At 32.2% G+C, this 18,387-nt stretch overlaps 2 protein-coding genes across 6 annotated transcripts; both read left to right on the top strand.

The window, feature by feature from the left end:
• Positions 1 to 94: 94 nt before the first annotated feature.
• On the top strand, positions 95 to 5,404 carry LOC123275050 (probable ATP-dependent RNA helicase DDX28). Its single transcript, XM_044742950.1, has 9 exons — positions 95 to 315; positions 420 to 662; positions 731 to 1,036; positions 1,111 to 1,368; positions 2,272 to 2,379; positions 2,459 to 2,850; positions 3,031 to 4,791; positions 4,903 to 5,233; positions 5,322 to 5,404. Exons 1-7 carry the CDS (start codon positions 244 to 246, stop codon positions 3,233 to 3,235), a joined length of 1,584 nt encoding a protein of 527 aa, XP_044598885.1. The 5' UTR covers positions 95 to 243; the 3' UTR covers positions 3,236 to 4,791; positions 4,903 to 5,233; positions 5,322 to 5,404.
• LOC123275048 (signal-induced proliferation-associated 1-like protein 1) lies at positions 5,322 to 17,695 on the top strand. Of its 5 annotated transcripts, none has more exons than XM_044742944.1 (6): positions 5,578 to 5,782; positions 5,864 to 6,005; positions 7,000 to 7,114; positions 11,466 to 11,655; positions 11,856 to 12,653; positions 13,545 to 17,695. In XM_044742944.1, the coding sequence occupies exons 2-6, from the start codon at positions 5,881 to 5,883 to the stop codon at positions 17,660 to 17,662; spliced, it is 5,346 nt and encodes a 1,781-aa protein (XP_044598879.1). In that variant the 5' UTR covers positions 5,578 to 5,782; positions 5,864 to 5,880; the 3' UTR covers positions 17,663 to 17,695. The 5 variants fall into 5 exon arrangements, with proteins under 5 accessions (XP_044598883.1, XP_044598879.1, XP_044598881.1 ...); XM_044742946.1 differs by lacking the exon at positions 5,578 to 5,782 and adding an exon at positions 6,241 to 6,920 and having other exon boundaries at positions 5,917 to 6,005; XM_044742947.1 differs by lacking the exon at positions 5,578 to 5,782 and adding an exon at positions 6,241 to 6,920 and having other exon boundaries at positions 6,003 to 6,144; positions 7,004 to 7,114.
• The last annotated feature ends 692 nt before the right edge of the window (positions 17,696 to 18,387 follow it).

The following is an 18,387-nucleotide window of genomic DNA, read 5'->3' as shown; positions in this document are numbered from 1 at the left end:
CATTTAAGAATAGCTTCTAAGTCTATTGTTATTTTAAATTTTACGCGCGAAGTAATTTGATTTTTATTTTAATTTCCTTTTTGTTGGTAAGCTAGATAACTGTGCCATGTGTAGTATCTCATTGTTATTATTTTTTACTCTGTATTTATTTCCACAAAACAAGTAATCAAATAATGACATTCATGAAAAATTGTTAATTTAATAATTGTTGATTACTTTTTTTATTTATCATAAGCCATAAATATGTTTCGGCAATTGTGTAAATTGTGCCAAGTAGCAGAAGTTAGTGGAATTCATAACCTTCGAAAATATTCTGTAAGTATTAAAAGTTTTTTTTTTTTTAATATTTTTATTTTGAATTATTGATAAAAATTGAAAAAATAAAATTTTACTTACACATATTTTTTATTAAAATTTAGTTGTCAGCAATATGGAGACAAAATTCAATACTTATGTATCCAGAACTTGATGATGATGACAATGATACTCAAGAAGTAAATAAAACTGATTCTGTCAAACCAATAATACAATGTAGAAAAAAGATATTTAATTTTTATCCTGGTAAAGTGTATAAAAAATTTGAAGACATCCCAATAGCATCTGGGAGTTGGCATAATATTAAATCTAAAGGGGATTATTTTACAATTTTTCCTGTACTTGAGGTTTGTGCATTTATTTATTTTTGTTTTTAATTAATCAATTAATTTATTTATTTTATATCTGTATTCAGGAAGATGATGAAAAATGTGAACACAATTCGTTTAGTGATTTAGGTATTGATAAACGCTTAATTGAAAATCTTAAAGCAGTCGGCATTGAGGATCCGACAGTGATACAAAAACGTGGAATATCTGAAATATTAGATGGACAAAATATATTTATAACTGGTGAAACAGGATGTGGAAAAACATTGACGTTCTTACTTCCTATAATGACTCAAATATTAAAATGGAAAAAACAGATCCAAGATAGACCGGCTAATTCTCCTTTGGCTTTGATTCTTTCTCCCAGCAAAGAATTAGCACATCAAATTGGAGTAAATAAATTTTTAATAATGATATAAGTATAAATAAATCAGCATAAACATTAATAAAATGATTTTTTATTTAGACTGAAGCAAAAAAACTGGCCATGGGCTTAGATATCAGTGTCAAAGCAATAAGTGGAGGTAAAACTAAAAGGATGATGCGAAATCCATCAGTGAAAGATGTTGACATTTTAGTCGGTACAGTTGGAGTTGTAAGTAAATTAACAACTGCGAGGCTTTACAAATTAGACTACGTGCGCCATGTAGTTTTGGATGAAGCTCATGCACTTTTTGACGAGACTTTTGATGATAAATTGGGATATTTTCTTCGAAGAATCAAAGTATATTAATAAATTATTCATTATCATTTTTAATCCTTGGAGTATACACCTCCGAATAGAACTTTAGAGTACACACGGCGTCAAATTGACCCTACTTGACTTTCGAAGAACTATACATGGAAAAGAAAAAAACTCGAAAAATTACATTATAAATAGTAATAGGTCGGCTGCCCAATTTCAAAACACAGTAACTGGCAATTTTAAGATTTTTAAAAATTTTTCTTAATTAATAAAAAGTTTGCGCGCCAAATTGATAAAAAATTTGATTTATGAATAGAAAATACTTGAATACAAATATTTTTAAGAAAAAATACTTGAAATTAAGGTCTACAAGTTATAAGAAATGCAGCAATACTAAAAAAAATCAGATATAAAAATTCCGCAGTTACTGTGTTTTAAAATTGGGCACTTGCAGGAGTCCCGTCATATTAAAAATTAGAAAAATTACTAGATAATTACTAAATAAAAAATTACTAAATAATAATTCAGAGCTCTCAATGTAAATATTACATTCTACAATGTAATTCTTCTAAAATCTGTAATAATTACAATCTGAAACTATAATTTTTTCAGTTTTCATCACGGAGTGCCACGTTACATTATATAATGTAATTTTTCTATTTTTCTTTTTTCCGTGTATCTCAGAAACTATACATTTTATCGAAATTCAGATTATTACATTTTTGATAAGTAAAACAATGCTCTTTTTAATGTAATCATTATTATTCTGAATTAAATAGTTTTTAATGTTGAAAAAATTAATTAAAAACGAACCTATTTTCAAGAAATATTTTAGGATAAAAAAAATTCTGGGGTCAAAATGAATCCTAGTGTACTCCACGGGTTAAAAGTATTAATAGTTGATATTTTGTCATTAACAATAATTATGAAATATAATTTCAGTTTGGATATGAACAAATTAACGATAACCTTCCGGAAAGTAGTCAACTAACATTATCTTCAGCTACTTTTCCTACAGAAATGCCCGAATATTTAAGTAAATGTATTAATGTATGTATCTCACAAATTGATATTAATTTATTTGTTTATCTCGAGTAAATTTTTATTATTTATTTATTGTATTCTTAAGACGGATTCTATTGTACAAATCTCGACGGCTAATACGCATAAAGTTCTGGTGCCTCAAAAGTTTATGCGACTTGGATCAACACAGAAGCCACCAATGCTTCTGAAATTAGTAAAACCACGTGCGCTAAGACGAGAACCAACATTGATATTCAGTAATGATAGCGCAACGTGTGACTGGATTTCCATATTTTTGAATCAGATGAATATAAAAACATTTAATTTACATGGCTCGATTCCAGCGTTGGTACGAAACGGCAAGTACAGGGCATTTAAAAATGGTGAAGTTAATATATTATCGGCGACAAATGCTGGAGCTAGAGGTTTAGATACTACTATGGTCGACTGTATTATTAATTTTGATTTTCCGCTAAGTACTATTGAATATATACACAGGTAATTAATTATTTTAAACATAAAAATTATTTTAATATATTTCAGTCGTAAAAAAAAATTTTTTACTAGTAAAGAATTTTATTTTTATTGAAAAAAAATTTTGAAATTTTTTGAATAAATTTTTAATCCAAGATAATGATTCAAAAAAGTGAATTATGATAATTAATTGAATAATTTCAGATGTGGAAGAACCGGAAGAGTTGGTGGAAAACCAAATGGCAGAGTTATCAATTTTATAAGTAGACCACTTGAAATAGAAATGACGAAAAAAATAGAGCGAATAACAAGACGCATGAAACCACTGCCGATGTTCGATCTTTCAGAACAACGTGAGAAACATGAAATGGATAGTGAAGTTAGAGATCTCATAAATTCACATAAATAATTTTTTATTTTGTAAATAACAAAACAACAATAATTTTTTATTATAATGATGATGATAAAAAATAAAAAATTTAAAAAAACAGGAAAAGAAGGAAAGTATATACTCGATTGAATTTATTGCTCTGAAACAAAGAAAAATATTTTTGGCAAAAGGAAATAGGGAGTGTACCTACTACCACCCATCCGCTCGTTCATTCACTGAATCTACATACCATTACATCCGGTTTAAACACATGCCATACTATACGCACTATCAACCGGTCAACTGAGTTTGTTTTTATTTTTTCCCTCCGATACATAAAATAAAATTAAAAAAAAAAAACTGTATTAAAATAAACCTACTCTTTTACGCGCATCCTATTCTTCTTTTATTCATTACATCCATTTATTATTTATGAATTCCAAATAAATTCAACGATAAAATCTCGAAAGTTTATATTTTTTTTTTTTTACATTGTAAATCTCATTATTTAAGAATCGTCTATTCCAATATTCAGCAACTTATCCACCTCCGTCTTATTCAAATGCAGATCATCATCATCATCACCACCATCATGATTATGATTATGATTATGACTATGACTATGATTGTGATTATGATTATGATGGTGTAATTAGCGTGGGTACTACCGTAACATGTAGGACAGGGGCATCATTCTCCCGTACTCGTATTGCTCAAAAAAGAAAATAACAAAATAAGTGAAGCTAAAAATGGCTATTAGAGTACCAGAAAATTCATGTGATGTTAGTATATACATGATACGTTGTTGAGGTATTTATACGACAGGCGTGTGAAAATGAAGTAAAGAAAGAAAAAAAAACGGTTTTATTAAAAAGAGAGAGGAATGAGTCACAGGGTTCGGAAATGCCTGGAATTGCTGACCAATCTTCAGAGCAAATACATTATATTATATGGAATGGGAGTTTCTCTGAATAATAGAAAACCTAGTAATGTGATTTACTGTGCGATAACTCCTTGTAAAATATATTTATACATACATATATTATAATGTACATATATCCGACGGTGTGGTCTAAGATATAAAGGGGGATTAAGAATAATATAATAATAGAAGAGCGTAAAAAGTTAGATGGATTTGGAGGGGACAAGACCTTCATATCACCGCAGTGACTTGTTACTGTCTTACATTTTATATATATATATTTATATTTACATTCATATATTATTCTCTATGCTTTGCTATATACTAATAATAATTATTATTGCCCTTTACTTGTTATAATATAAATACAATGTATATAAATATGTCTCTGTCTTAACAGAGGTTTTATCCTATACTCCTTCTCCCGGGATGTAATGGGATGGAGTATTTTTTACTCCAACTAGCATAGTCACAGTATTATATCGTCATCATCGTCACCGTGTAAAAAAGATTACACACTTCATACTATACCGTCAACTGTGAGTAGATATAGAGTCTAAAGCGTATATGTAGTGAACTAGCATCAACCGTAAACATCAACAGCTCACATCAGAGCCGATCCATCCTCTACTCATCCTCAGAAGCCTTATCTTCACGTTCACGTAGTACATAGGTATGTATACAACTAAACAGTCTTGCTTTTTCTCTTGCTCTTGCTCTTACTATTCCTGAGCCAGAGATTCTCCTTCTTATTCTATTCTATTCAGCAGAGCAATTCTTACAGCACTAATACAACAACATCGGGCGTCGCCATCGCAATCGTTTGGCATCAACTCACCGGTCTCTCGTCTCTTTCACCCCCGCTGGTATCGCCATCTCCACCGCCATCACCAACACCAACTTTTGAACATCGGTTTGTGTCGAGCTCAGTTGCACTCGTGTAGTGAGCGCTCTGAGGTGCGTGCCGTCACGACGCGAACAAATATTTTCTTCTTCTTTCATTTCACTTATATTATATTTTACCTTCCTACGCATTTAATAACAGTGCCTAATATTATGTGATTGTGGATTTTTTCTGTGCGCTTACTTACTAATACACTCCAAAATATAGTAATGTAATATCATGTTTATTGTTTACTCTAATTTATTTTACTTTTTTTCACGTGCCAATTAAATCACACAAATTTTTTATTTCTTTTTCAGACATTTCTTCGCATTCATTGTAATTGTAACACAGCTGCCTTTACTACCACCAGTGTCAGTATATAATACCTATACCTAAATGTGTACGTATATATGTACGTATATATGTGGATGTATACCTACCCATACCTAATACTTACCTATACCTAATACTCTATAACATAACTACGACAATACAATTCAAAGGAAAAGAAAAAGAACGTATATAGTACCCCGTCAAGCTTCTCTCAAATAACTTTGCTAAGTACAAAGAAATTTTTTTCTGTAACCTTTTTTTTTTCTTCTTACAATCCTATTGACTTTGACACAAAGAATGCAAGGAAAAATAATTTTGTAAAAGTTAAGTGTTAGAGTATAAGTATATACATTGTGGGTTTTATTTTAGAATAAAAAAAATTGCCAAGTGGATTGGAGTGGACAATTAAATCCGAACGGTCATAGAATTATATTATTGCAATAGAGTAGGTACTCAAGTGTTTATTATTTATGAAATATATAATATAACTTATTAAAGTATATATGTATATATATTAATACTACAGAACGGAGAGTAACAGTTATGAAATCAACGGACACGCCAGATTTAAAGTCCACATGTGCACAAGTTATGTGCCGTCTTGGTAGTTTCAAGAATTTACGAACCAGCAGCAGGCAGACGAAAATGTTATTGAAGCCGCGTAGGAGGTAAACACTGAAACTAAAAAGTGTAGAAAAATAAATTAATAAAATCATCACGGCTCGTATCGTCAAAAGATTCCATAATACATACCATTTGATTCACATGTGTGGTGTGCTTGTGTTATAACCATTTTACTTACATGTGGTGCGTAGTTTTAATTAATTAAGTGTATGCTATGACATTCATTTTTATTTAATTTATTGATAATTATAGCATTGTTTAATTTGTGTTATTTTTTAGGATAAATAGTTTCCTTGGCCTTATTAATTACCCAAAGGCGTCTCAGATGCGTTTTGATACCTTTTTTAAATGGTCTCACGTATACGTTGAGTTCCGTTGTCTTCCAACGACTCTCGAGGCCATTCAAACATCACGGCTACCTCCTTCTATTCATGTATTTCATAGTAGAATGTGACAGACACGGTGCTGCTCCTGCTCCTGCTGCTGCTGCTGCTGCTTACTTACCAGTTTATATTTTATATTAGAGTAAGAGTGGATTGGATGCGGATAGGACTCTCGTAAATATATAACGAGTACAAGTAACGACTAACAAGTCGTAGTAGTGCAGTGGAAGTTTTTTTTTTTCGACTTTTTAAAACGCAAGATATTATTTTTTCATTTTGTTTTTGTTTTAATATTTCCGCTTAGTGTACATAATGTGTATGTGACGTTCACCATGTAATCGTTGGATGATTATATCTAACAGCAACCAACTCGGCTCAGATGTTACATTGCGTGCTGCTAGTTTTTAATCAATGCAAGTGGCTGGTATAAGTACGCTCACTAGGATTAATCATACATGTTTTTTGTTGTTACTGCTGCTGCTGCTGTTGTTGTTATTATTGTTAATAGATTATAGATGAAAGTGGACGCTGATGTTGATGTTTTGTTAAATCGTGTTTTTTTAGTGATAATATGAGGTATTATTGCTTATTATTTAAGACAGATATTGGTTAAAAGATACTTGTGTTACTGTTTGTTTTATTATTTTTAATCAAGGAAGATTTATCAAGAAACGGAAACTTCAACTATATTGGCGAGGAAACGAGAGACCGGGCTACCGCTCGCATTTCCGTGTTTGTCGCGCCAGCGACATTCAACTTTATTTAATAATGTGAGTTTTGCTTTTATTTATTTTCAAGTGTAAACATTTAGTATTACGTTATTAAGTTACTTATTATATTAAAACGCTGGCTAATATCAACATCAAAAAAAACTTTTCTTCTACTTTTTGTACACAGTTGAAAAACTTTTAGTCACTTATATTATTGAAATATAATTTCAACTTTTAAAATTGAGCTAGTATGGTTATTATCGGTATATCAGACAATAATGACAGTCGTTTATCAGCGGCCTTGTGTCTTTTAAAGCCATATAACACTTGAAGTATTTTGTTAAAATATTTTAAACAGAAAATAATAATTTACTTTTTTTTTATGAAGATTAATTTAGCAGATATTTTATAATTTTAAGAATTTTTTTAACAAATAAATTATGTCAAAGAAAATGAGAAAAAAATTGACATTTAGAAAATAAAAAATCCAATTTTTTAGAAATAATTTTTCGGAGCAAATTTATTTATTAAAAAAAATTAAAAAATTGTCAAACGACTGCTAACTTTAATGTCATTTTTTTTTTAACTTTATTAAACAGTACGTAATAAAATATAGGTTAATAAATTTAATTTATTTAAATATAATCGATTATTAATAATAACTTGTAAGTACATAACATAAATTGTCAAGAGAATTTATGTTAATAATTTCCATTAAAAAAAAAAAAAAAAAAAAATATCGCTTATTATTTGCATATTTTCTCATGGATAATAAAAGTGTATATACACAATACATATTATGCATTTAATGAATAATTAACCATATGTACTTATGTATATAAACTGATTTTATTAATATTAAAATTCTTGACAATAGTTTATTTTATTATTGTTATTTTTACATAGTTATAATGATTATATATACTTATAAGAAAATAGAAATGTGAAACCTCATTTTTCAAATCCCTGACACTGTTAATCGGCTTTTGTTTTAAGACTAATTTTTTTTTTTTTATTGTCTTTTTAATGCGTGTATTAATATTTAAGTACATAAGCATCGATGCGTATGTAAAATATTGAATGAATGAATGAGTAATTAATAAATAGAACATTGCAAGATAATAATAAAGCGAAAAGGATAAAAATGAGAGCACGCGGTTTACCAATTGTGCGAGCGACATTTACGAGAAAGAGAAAGCGTAAGAGAAAGAAGTTGGATTGAATGACTACACTACAAATACTATTACTAGTAGTTGTACTACTACTACTATTACCGGTGATTTATTATTATGTACTTATAGGATGTTGTCTTGATCTACAACATCAACACTATTCTACTCCTTTAATGACTAAATAATAGTTCGTGGCTTACGAGGCATGGCAAAAAATAGAAAATTTTGTTCATTAATTCATTGGCCAACGTAAACGGAAGCTACGTATAAATTAACGTATTCACTAACTAACAATAACAACAATAATTTAATATTAATATATATTGTTGTAAGTAAGGAGTACGGAGTATGGAGTTTGGAGTAAGGATTGTAGATTGAGGATTGAGGAGTAAAGGAGGGGATATATGTGCTTTTATATACTGGATGAGTGCCCAGAGGCAAGAGTTAACCATCAACGGGGACAAAGAAGCCAGTAAAAGCTAATCCGGTGACTATAAAACCTACGTTATAAACTTCGGTTATTTATAGTTACGTCTTACTTCTTGGAAAAATTATTTATTTAACACATTTTATAACATTTTAGATCAACAGACTACCCTATACCTTGTTAATCTGCATTCTACACTACGGAAATCCCTCAACTAATATCTTAATAAGATTACAATTATTTTTAATTCAATTTCTTTGTTACATTACTAAATTATTCATCGATTTAGACTTAATTGATGAACTTATATTGATAAATTTTTATAATTATTAAAAAACAAAATTTACTCTGACAAAAATGTTAAAATTATGATAAAAATATAAAAATTAATGTATTTTTGATTGTTTTTAAATAATGTAAAGATAGTAAATTAAAAATCCAGTAATTTAAATTTTTAAAACGAAACCAATAGTTTATTATAATGAGAAAAAAATATAAAATACTTGAATAGTTAATGATTGATGGTTTTTACATACTTGGATTTTAAAAAAAAATTTACTTTGTTATTTAAGCTGTGATTTAGATTACATATTGTATACTTGATGCAGATAAATGATAAAAAAATTTTAAATATCTGAATGTTAATGACAAGCGTAACATATAGATATACTTATTTATCTTACTTTCAGTTGATTGTTCGGAAGATAAATTCATAACTCAAATTCATGTCTAATTGCAAGTGAAATAACAATGTATTATTGTATTTATTAATGTACTAATGAATACGCGTATTCGTAGCGGCATGACGCGACGCGTGTTTTGTAGTAACGTGTAGTGTGAATGCGTAGTGATGTAAAAGAGTGAATATGTATAGTATCAAAGCATAGTAAATAATGTAAGTAAGGAAACAATGAAATGAAATTAAATTAAAAAAAAAAATTAATACGTAAGAGAAATTTAAATTGTTACGGCTGTAAGTTGTTGAGAGAAAATTCCGGTCTTATTACGGATTTTTAAGACAAAGCAGAATAATAGAAGTAAATTAATTTTATGGAGTGTAATGTGTGGTATGTTGGATAGAATGGTTTATATTTAGTGTACATAGATCATTGTATTATTCTGTATGGGATATGGAGTATTATACAAACCGGTAGCGCTCATTGTTTCTAAAATAAAAGAAAAGGAGTATGAGTATGAGTATGAGTAGAGTTGAGTTAAGCGATGGACAAGTAAAGTGAAGAAGCACTGAGCGATGGATTGGAGTACTAGCTGGATGGCTGGATGGTATATAGTAATATAAAGAAGTAAAGAGGTGCAGGGAATACAACAAGCTAACCAGTGAACGAGTCCAACGAGTAAGAGTTTAACTTGAGTAAAGTCAACGAGATGTAGTTGGGTTTGGTTGTTGTTGTTGCTGCTGCTGGTGGTGGTGGTGGTGGTGATGGTGATGGTGATGGCGATGGTTTATACACATCACTTGTGTGAATGTATTGCAGCTGAGTTGGGTCTGAGTTCGATGCCCCGACGACAGACAACGTAAAACACTACTGTACAGTACACTAGTATGTAGTGTATTATATACCGTATGTACAGGGCGCCATTCCATCACTGCTAACCACCACGAGTATCACTACGTCGACGTAGACAACGACGACAAGACTCTAACTCTAACTCGGGATCCACACGCATATGTGCGTTCTGTTCCCACCGATTCATTATACTAATTTATTATTTTTAACTGCTTTAATATATTAAATATTCAACCTTCAAATTACTCCGCTAATTTTATAATTATTAATTTTATTATTTGTTGCTGAATAGGGCTGTAATTACTCTATGAGTCTTCACATATTTTAGCTTTTACCGGGAAAATAAAATTATTCATTTTTTCATAGATTAAAAAAGAGTTTAATCTATTCATTTATTTATTTTTTTTAGTTAAAATTCTTTGTATTTTAAGTATGTCAAACGAAATTCTTTTGGAGTAAGATAAAATTTAAAAATTATTAAAAATATTTTTTCAATTCTTTTTTTTTATTAATAAAATTTCTTAAATTAGTAAATTAATAAATGATACCAGAAGTAGCAAATTGATTGAAAAAAATACAAAAAATTGAAGATTTATTTTTCTCATCTGAACTCCAGTTGAATTTTGGAGTAAAAAATGTTGATTTATAATTTACAGCAGGTTAAAAATAACCATTACAAAAAAAGAATTGATTAATCAATCAATGAACGAATGATGTTCAATAAAAGTTATATGTACGTATATAAAAGTTGTTTTGACAAAGGTCAAGTATTTAAAGTATTTGAGTGTATTGGCCCAGTGGATGCCTCATTCGATTCTTCAACCGAAAAAGAATGTCCGGTATTATATATAGCTACATAAATGTATGAATGTATGTGTGTATAGATGTGTATGTATTAGCATAACTGGTTCAGTCGGTGGTGCACACACAGCGGCTGATGACGTCTTGCAATGCGGTCTCTCTTAACTTGTGTGTTAATTCCCGATACGATACACGAGTGTGGTATTCTCTGTTTTAGCCGGTTTGGCTGTCGTCTCTGACTACACACGTTTAGATTATCGAATGATATCGATAAACTTACGCAATCGGCTTCGAATCACAATGCGTATTACATATCTGTAACATACTACAAGAACAAACAGTAGTATCTTTAATCTCTGTATTATAAAATTGATAATGAATTGAGAAATGACTAATGACAATAAATAATAAGAAAAATAAATTAAAACTTAAATAATGAATTGAATTAATGCATACTGAATTATTGAATGATTGTATTACAGAATGACGAGATGATTGCTCAGCTGGCGGTGATGGGCAGCGGAAGTGGCGGTAGTGCTGGTGGGAGTCGTATCAGCCGTGGCGGGCTTACTTTGCACAGATCAAATTCCAGTTTAGAATTGCCCCACAGTCCAGAGCGTTCTGGACGTGTGACTGATGCTCAGCCACTTCGACGGGAGTATGGATCCCACGGTAAGTAATAATATACATTCACCAACCATACTTGTTTTTTTATTATTTTTTATCTCTACCTTCCTACCCCTTCCTTGTTTTTTGTGCCCCTATATACACACATGTTGTCAAACGTGAAAGTTGAGACATCATTTGAAAGAAGCTGCTGTTGTAACTCATTGATTTATTATTATATTATAAATTGTTTTATTAACATCTAGGAAGCATCGACGTGGTCGCCGGTCAGTGTAACCCACCAGGCGGGAATTCCTCAGGCGAGCACATCTTTACGATGCTTCAAGATTTCCGGAGCGGGCGATCTTCTGCGGATCGTCTGTACCCGCATCATCATCATCACCACCACCATCAACTTCATCATCACGGAGCTCTAGATTCAAGTATTTTTAATGCGGGCACGTCTACCGATGAAGTTTGTGGACCGACGTCGGCATCCAGTCCCAAAGTTAGATTAAAAATCAACCGACTTTGGGGCGGTAAAGAGAGCCCGCCTGCTGGAGTCTCCACTCCAGCAACTGTTGTCTCGAGTGATCTTGAGGAGCGACATCGCCGGCGAGCGTTTGTGCACTACGACACCCAGTCATTGACCGCTAATCTCGGTTACGCGGCCAAGCTCCGCGGGATACTATTGGCTAGGCGTAGAAACACGGCCACTGGAGCGTCTGCTGCTAGTACTATACGAGCACCTACGCCTGACAACGAATCGCCTGAGGGCAATGAAGTCGTTGATGATCCTGGTGATGGTAAAAGCAATGATTTACTCGAGTCATGTCCATTTTTCCGGAATGAAATTGGCGGTGAAGGAGAACGCGAAGTCGCCTTGGCTAGATCGCCCAGTCCTACTGTCGGTGCTCATCGGCCGTCATTGTCTTATGGAGTCTCTGTACTTGAGCCTATGCCTGGGGAGACACTTTGGAAGCATACTTGTCCGTTGCGTAAACGACTCTTGCCGATTGAAAGTGTCGATGAAGGAGCACGGTATTACAGAAAATACTTTTTTGGTAAGAAATTTATTTATTAGTTAAAATTATTCATAGATGATTTTTTTTTTAAATCCACATAAACTTTTTTATTAAATTTAATGATCTTCAAATATAATCTATATTATTAAGAAAATAAGAAAAATTTTGTGTCCAGGATAGTCATATGATAAAATCGGTTTTTTTAGTGAAATTTAGTGTCATTGCAAAGGTCTTGACTTGAATTTGTGCCTTTTCAAGGTTTCATATCATTCTCACCGATAGTCAATTTATTATGATAAGTATCTAGGCTGCATTCGAAAATGCTCTATCTCTAGATACATAATTAAGAAATGACCTTGTATCTCGTGAACTATTGACATTTTTAAAGATATAAGCTCACCCTGACATTACACTCATCAAGAGCTTTCATTTGAGTACCCACATCAATTTTTCATATATATGAAAAATCGATGTGGGTACTCAAATGAAAGCTCTTGACGAGTGTAACATCGGGATGAGCTTATATCTAAAATGTATATTGTATATAAGTATAAATGAAAAATATATCAAAAATGTATATGGGTACTCAAATAAAAACTCTTGATGAGTGTAATATTGGGATGAGCTTATATCTTTAAAAATGTCAATAGTTAAGAAAGTACAGTAAAATTTAACAAAAGTCATTATTTATTAAAGCAAAATTTTATTTATTTATAGTTCACAAGTCACGGCAGTCACATAGTGACTGCAAGGTTACTAGTTTTATTAATAAGTAAAATAATTTTTGTTGGCACTAATTGATAAAAATAGAATTTAATATCCTTTAACAGATCTATTAACAAAAAAATTTTAATTCTATCTAAAAATATGTAAATTTATAGTACAATGTGGTTACTATACTTATATATGTATTTTTATAATATTTTATAGGTAAAGAACATCAAAATTGGTTTGGTATGGATGAACAACTCGGACCAGTAGCAATAAGCATTCGCAAAGACGGAAACCACTACCGCATTATTGTTCGTACATCTGAATTACTAACTCTCCGCGGGTCAATACCCGAAGAAGCTTTAGGTTTACGAACTCACCAAGGATCTCGAATTCCAACTCGAGAAATACTAGAGCTCGTAGCTCCGGAAGTACAATTAGGATGCCTCAGATTAGGAACACCCGCAGCGGAAGAAACTCTTGCGAGATTAGATGAACAGGGTCTCTCAAACCGTTACAAAGTTGGAGTGCTTTATTGTCGCGCCGGTCAACGGACCGAGGAAGAAATGTACAACAACCAGCACGCTGGCCCAGCATTTCTTGAATTTTTGGACACAGTTGGTCAGCGAGTTAAGTTACGCGGGTTCGAAGGTTACAAAGCTGGTCTTGATACTAGAACAGATTCGACGGGAACTCACGCTGTTGCAGCAACTCACAGAGGATCTCAGTTAACATTTCACGTAGTGACAATGTTACCATTCACGCCAAATAATCGACAACAATTACTCAGGAAGCGACACATCGGTAATGATATCGTAACTATCGTATTTCAAGAGCCCGGTGCATTGCCGTTTAGTCCCCGGCGAATCAGATCACAGTTTCAGCACGTATTTATCATCATACGTGCTATAAATCCGTGTACAGACAATACTCAGTACAGTGTTGCTGTGTCACGTAGCAAAGAGGTGCCTATTTTTGGACCACCCGTGCCTCCAGGTGCAACCTTTAACAAGGGAAAATCATTCGCTGATTTTATTTTAGCCAAGGTGATAAATGCCGAGAATGCAGCTCACAGGTCAGAAAAATTTTCTACAATGGCTACCAGGACCCGTCAAGAGTATCTAAAAGATCTAGCCGTTAATTATTTAACCACCACAATCATCGACACTGGACAGAAATTTTCTATGCTGTCATTTAGCAGCAAGAAAAAAGCACCAATAAGACCAAGATTGGCCTGTGATGCCTCCCAACGTGGTGCAATTTGTTGGCAAGTTATTTTAGAAGAGAGCAATCAAAGCACCGACTGTTATTTGGGAATCTCCGTAGACACAATCGTGTTAATTGAAGAACATTCACGGCAAACTGTATTCGTGTCACCCTGCGTTAATGTATTGGGCTGGCACGCCCAGACCAACAGTTTAAGGCTGTATTATCACCAAGGCGAGTGCATAAGTATTCACGTACGTCCAGATTATTCGGAGAGAGACGAAATAATGGAGATAGTAGCACGGCTACGAGCTGTAACTCAGGGCTCGCCAGCATCTGAGTTGTCACTTAAACGGAACTCGTTAGGGCAACTGGGTTTTCACGTTCAGCCGGACGGTGTCGTCACTCAGGTCGAGCCGATGGGTTTGTCTTGGCAAGCGGGTTTGAGACAAGGCTCGAGGCTCGTTGAAATTTGCAAGGTCGCTGTCTCGACCTTGAGTCACGATCAAATGGTCGATCTACTTAAAACCAGTGCCCAAGTAACGGTGACCGTTATACCGCCGACTAATGACGGGCAGCCACGTCGCGGCTGTTCGCTCCAAACGTGTCAGTATTTATCAGCTAATTATGAAACCGACTACGAGAATATCAACTCCGAAAATGTTCCGAGCCAACAAGCTGCTCAAACCAAAAGTTACGAGCGATCTACCAGTCCGCCGAGATCCAGCAATAGCTCTGGTTACGGTACTGGTTCTAGTTCGCGGTCTTTCAACGATCCAAGGTTTATACAAGACTCTACAATGTCGTCTAATAATAGTAATATTAATAATAACAACACCAATAATAATAATAATAATAATAATAATAATAATAATAATAATATTAATAATAATAGCAGTAATAATGCGAATTCTAGTACTAGTGTCATTGCCAGTACAGTTAATAACGCTGCTGGAGCTTTTGTTAATACCAGCAATCATACCGATGAAAGATGGTACGATTTGTTCGAGGCTCCTGAACAAGATGCAAGTCATCGCATTGACGGGGCTCCACCACCACCTTTACCTGCTAGGTTAAAAGAACGTGAGTCTCATGGTAAATCAACAACCGATCAGTTAAAGCATGATTACTATTCTAAAGAACCGAATTATGTTTCACCGCGTGTCATTCATGAAAGTAATTATCAACGACTTGATGAAGCTAATCGCAGTCATAATAACAATAATAATAGTAGTAGTAGTAGTAGTAGTAGTAGTAGTAGTAGTAATAATAATAATAATAATAATAATAATAATAATCAAGATGATCCAGCAGCTAATTACGCAAGAATACAAAAAGATCATTACAGGTACGGATCAAACCATGCCCATCATAAATTATCTCCTTCAACTTCATTAGCTCAAAATCATCAAAACTCTGGTTACAGTTCGAAATCAATGGTCCAGAGCAATGGGATTCGTTACAGTGAACAAGCCACTACTAATGATAATGAGCTGAGCGCTCACAGTGCTTACGACAATGAAACAAGTCGTGTGTTAAGGAAGCCAAAGAATGATTATGAAATTAGAGCAACTGGTAAAAATGATAATTATGAAGAATCTCGGGCTGTTGATAATTCTAATGATTCTAACTGTAAATATCGAGAAAGATCAGTTGGGTATGAATTTAATGGTAATGATTATGAAAGAAAAAATAATCACGATGTTATTATCAGTACACCAGATGTCAATCGTGTTAAAGCATTGGGGCTAAATTATGAAGTTAATTTATCTCGCGATGACAGTATTAATACTTCAAGTACAATAGCGTCGGGAGGAACAGTACGTGAGCCAACTCATGAATTTATAATTGGAGAAAAGGTAACTTGTCTAAAGAGTAATTTACCTGAACGTGCTTTATCCCGTAAATTAGCCCACGAGTATATGAGGAAAGATTATACGTCCTCGAGTTTGCCGCCTGAGGTGAGAATATTTGATGGAAATAATCCACCAGCAATAATAACAGCTTCGGACATACCAACAGTGCCAAGTGAGGATGAATTAACATTGAATGCATGCGAAAATTCTTCTGCGGTAAGAAGAACTGGTAAACATCGTCCAGGAAGCGGCGGTAGTGGTAGTAGTGTACCACATAATTCTAATGCCGCTGCTGCTGTTACTGCTGCTGCTGCTGCTGCTGCAAATTCCAGCCCACGGAATCAATCGCCGCGGCCTAAATCTATTGTTAGAAATCAACTGAGAAATTCTGCTAATTTAACTTCTAGTACGCTACAAGAAGATCTTATGAAATTAATAAATCCAGATTATATTGCTGATGATAATACAATGCCTTGCAATGCTTTAAATAACAATGGTAATATTGTCAATGATGATAATTACTCTGACAATGGTAATAATAGTGAGAATTATAAAATTAATTTAGTTGATAAAAGTAATGATGTTAATAAAGTTATTGGTAATAATATAAGTAATAATAATAATTGTAATAATGAATTAGAAATACAGAATAAATGTAGATCTAGAGAAAATTTATGCGGTACTTCTACGACGACACTAAGTGTATTAGCCTCAACAAATATAAGACAAGATAATAATTCAAATCCAAATGTTAATGCGGCTTCAGAAGTTATTTTAACGAAAGCAAGACCCGCTACGGTTATTTCAAACAGTAATAACTCCAGTCCAGCACCGAGTGAAAATAAAATGACCAAGGAAGAGAGACTCTCACCTAGAGTTACTAAAACACACGTGCCTTTGAAAACAATAAATAATTTAGCTGTGAGGGATGGTAAGAATAGTATTAATGATGCTGATGAAGGTAATGACTTGTGGACTAATAGTCATGATAATCAGAGGTTCAAGCAGCACAATCAAGAATGGAGTGATGAGAAAATTTATGAGTCTACTAGCAGTGTTACCAGCGCTGCTAATAATTCGGTCACTGATTTACAGGGTCATCTGTCGAGTTTAGAATTAAGAGTTGCTCGGGAAACTAGAAGACGACTGTCGCTTGAAGATGAAGTCAGGAGATTGAGAGATGAAAATCGGAGATTACAGGATGAGAATCACGCTGCTGCGCAACAATTAAGACGATTTACTGAATGGTTTTTCCAAACTATTGATCATCAATAATACGTAATTATGTATTGAATTAAAATTTTTTTTTATTTTTATAAATTAGAAATTAACTACTTAAATTTATAATTATAAACGTTGAAAATATATGCATGAATCATTATGGAAATACTATATTTAATTTGAAAAATTTTTCTTCTTAAAATTACAAAATATAAATTGTAAAAAGAAAAAAAAATACGCAATTAAACTGCCAACGCCGATAAAATAATTTATTGTTATATTTTCTACTTTTGTTATAAATACGTAGTAGATGTTATATATTTTTAATAATTAAATTAAAATTATAAATTAACTTTTTTTTTACGGACCAAACTTATTTTTTTTTGTTGATTGAACGTTAGCAGTATTAAAAAAAATTATCAATTTATAAACATTGATATTTACGTATTCAAGAGTGCTCATGATAAATGAATTTGAAAAAAAAAAAAAAAGTAAATATATTTCAGTACCATAATTGATGCGTTTTAACACGCAAAAAACTGACCAAATATATTTAGTTTTCTAAGAATAAATAAATATAAATAAAATTAACAAAAAACTATAAATTATTTATCTTTTGTAATAATAAATATTTTAAATAACTATAACATTAAAAAAAGTATTTGTAAACAATTAAAAATATATTTTATATATTTTTGATATTTCGGCATACATTGTATTGATAAATATTAATAATAATAATAATTTTTATAATTATAATTATAAATATACTAGAATAT

Source organism: Cotesia glomerata, linkage group LG1, assembly GCF_020080835.1.
Source record: "Cotesia glomerata isolate CgM1 linkage group LG1, MPM_Cglom_v2.3, whole genome shotgun sequence".
NCBI lineage: Eukaryota > Metazoa > Arthropoda > Insecta > Hymenoptera > Braconidae > Cotesia > Cotesia glomerata.
Note: the sequence above shows the minus strand (reverse complement) of the source record. Positions and strands in the feature narration are given on the sequence as shown.

Excerpts from the sequence above, each read along its gene's own strand:
- LOC123275048 (XM_044742944.1), top strand. The coding sequence starts at position 5,881 with ATGAAATCAACGGACACGCCAGATTTAAAGTCCACATGTGCACAAGTT. Across the intron at positions 7,115-11,465 it reads ATTCAACTTTATTTAATAAT|AATGACGAGATGATTGCTCA; the intron begins GTGAGTTTTGCT and ends ATTGTATTACAG. Across the intron at positions 12,654-13,544 it reads TTACAGAAAATACTTTTTTG|GTAAAGAACATCAAAATTGG; the intron begins GTAAGAAATTTA and ends AATATTTTATAG.
- LOC123275050 (XM_044742950.1), top strand. The coding sequence starts at position 244 with ATGTTTCGGCAATTGTGTAAATTGTGCCAAGTAGCAGAAGTTAGTGGA. Across the intron at positions 316-419 it reads ATAACCTTCGAAAATATTCT|TTGTCAGCAATATGGAGACA; the intron begins GTAAGTATTAAA and ends ATTAAAATTTAG. Across the intron at positions 1,369-2,271 it reads ATTTTCTTCGAAGAATCAAA|TTTGGATATGAACAAATTAA; the intron begins GTATATTAATAA and ends ATATAATTTCAG.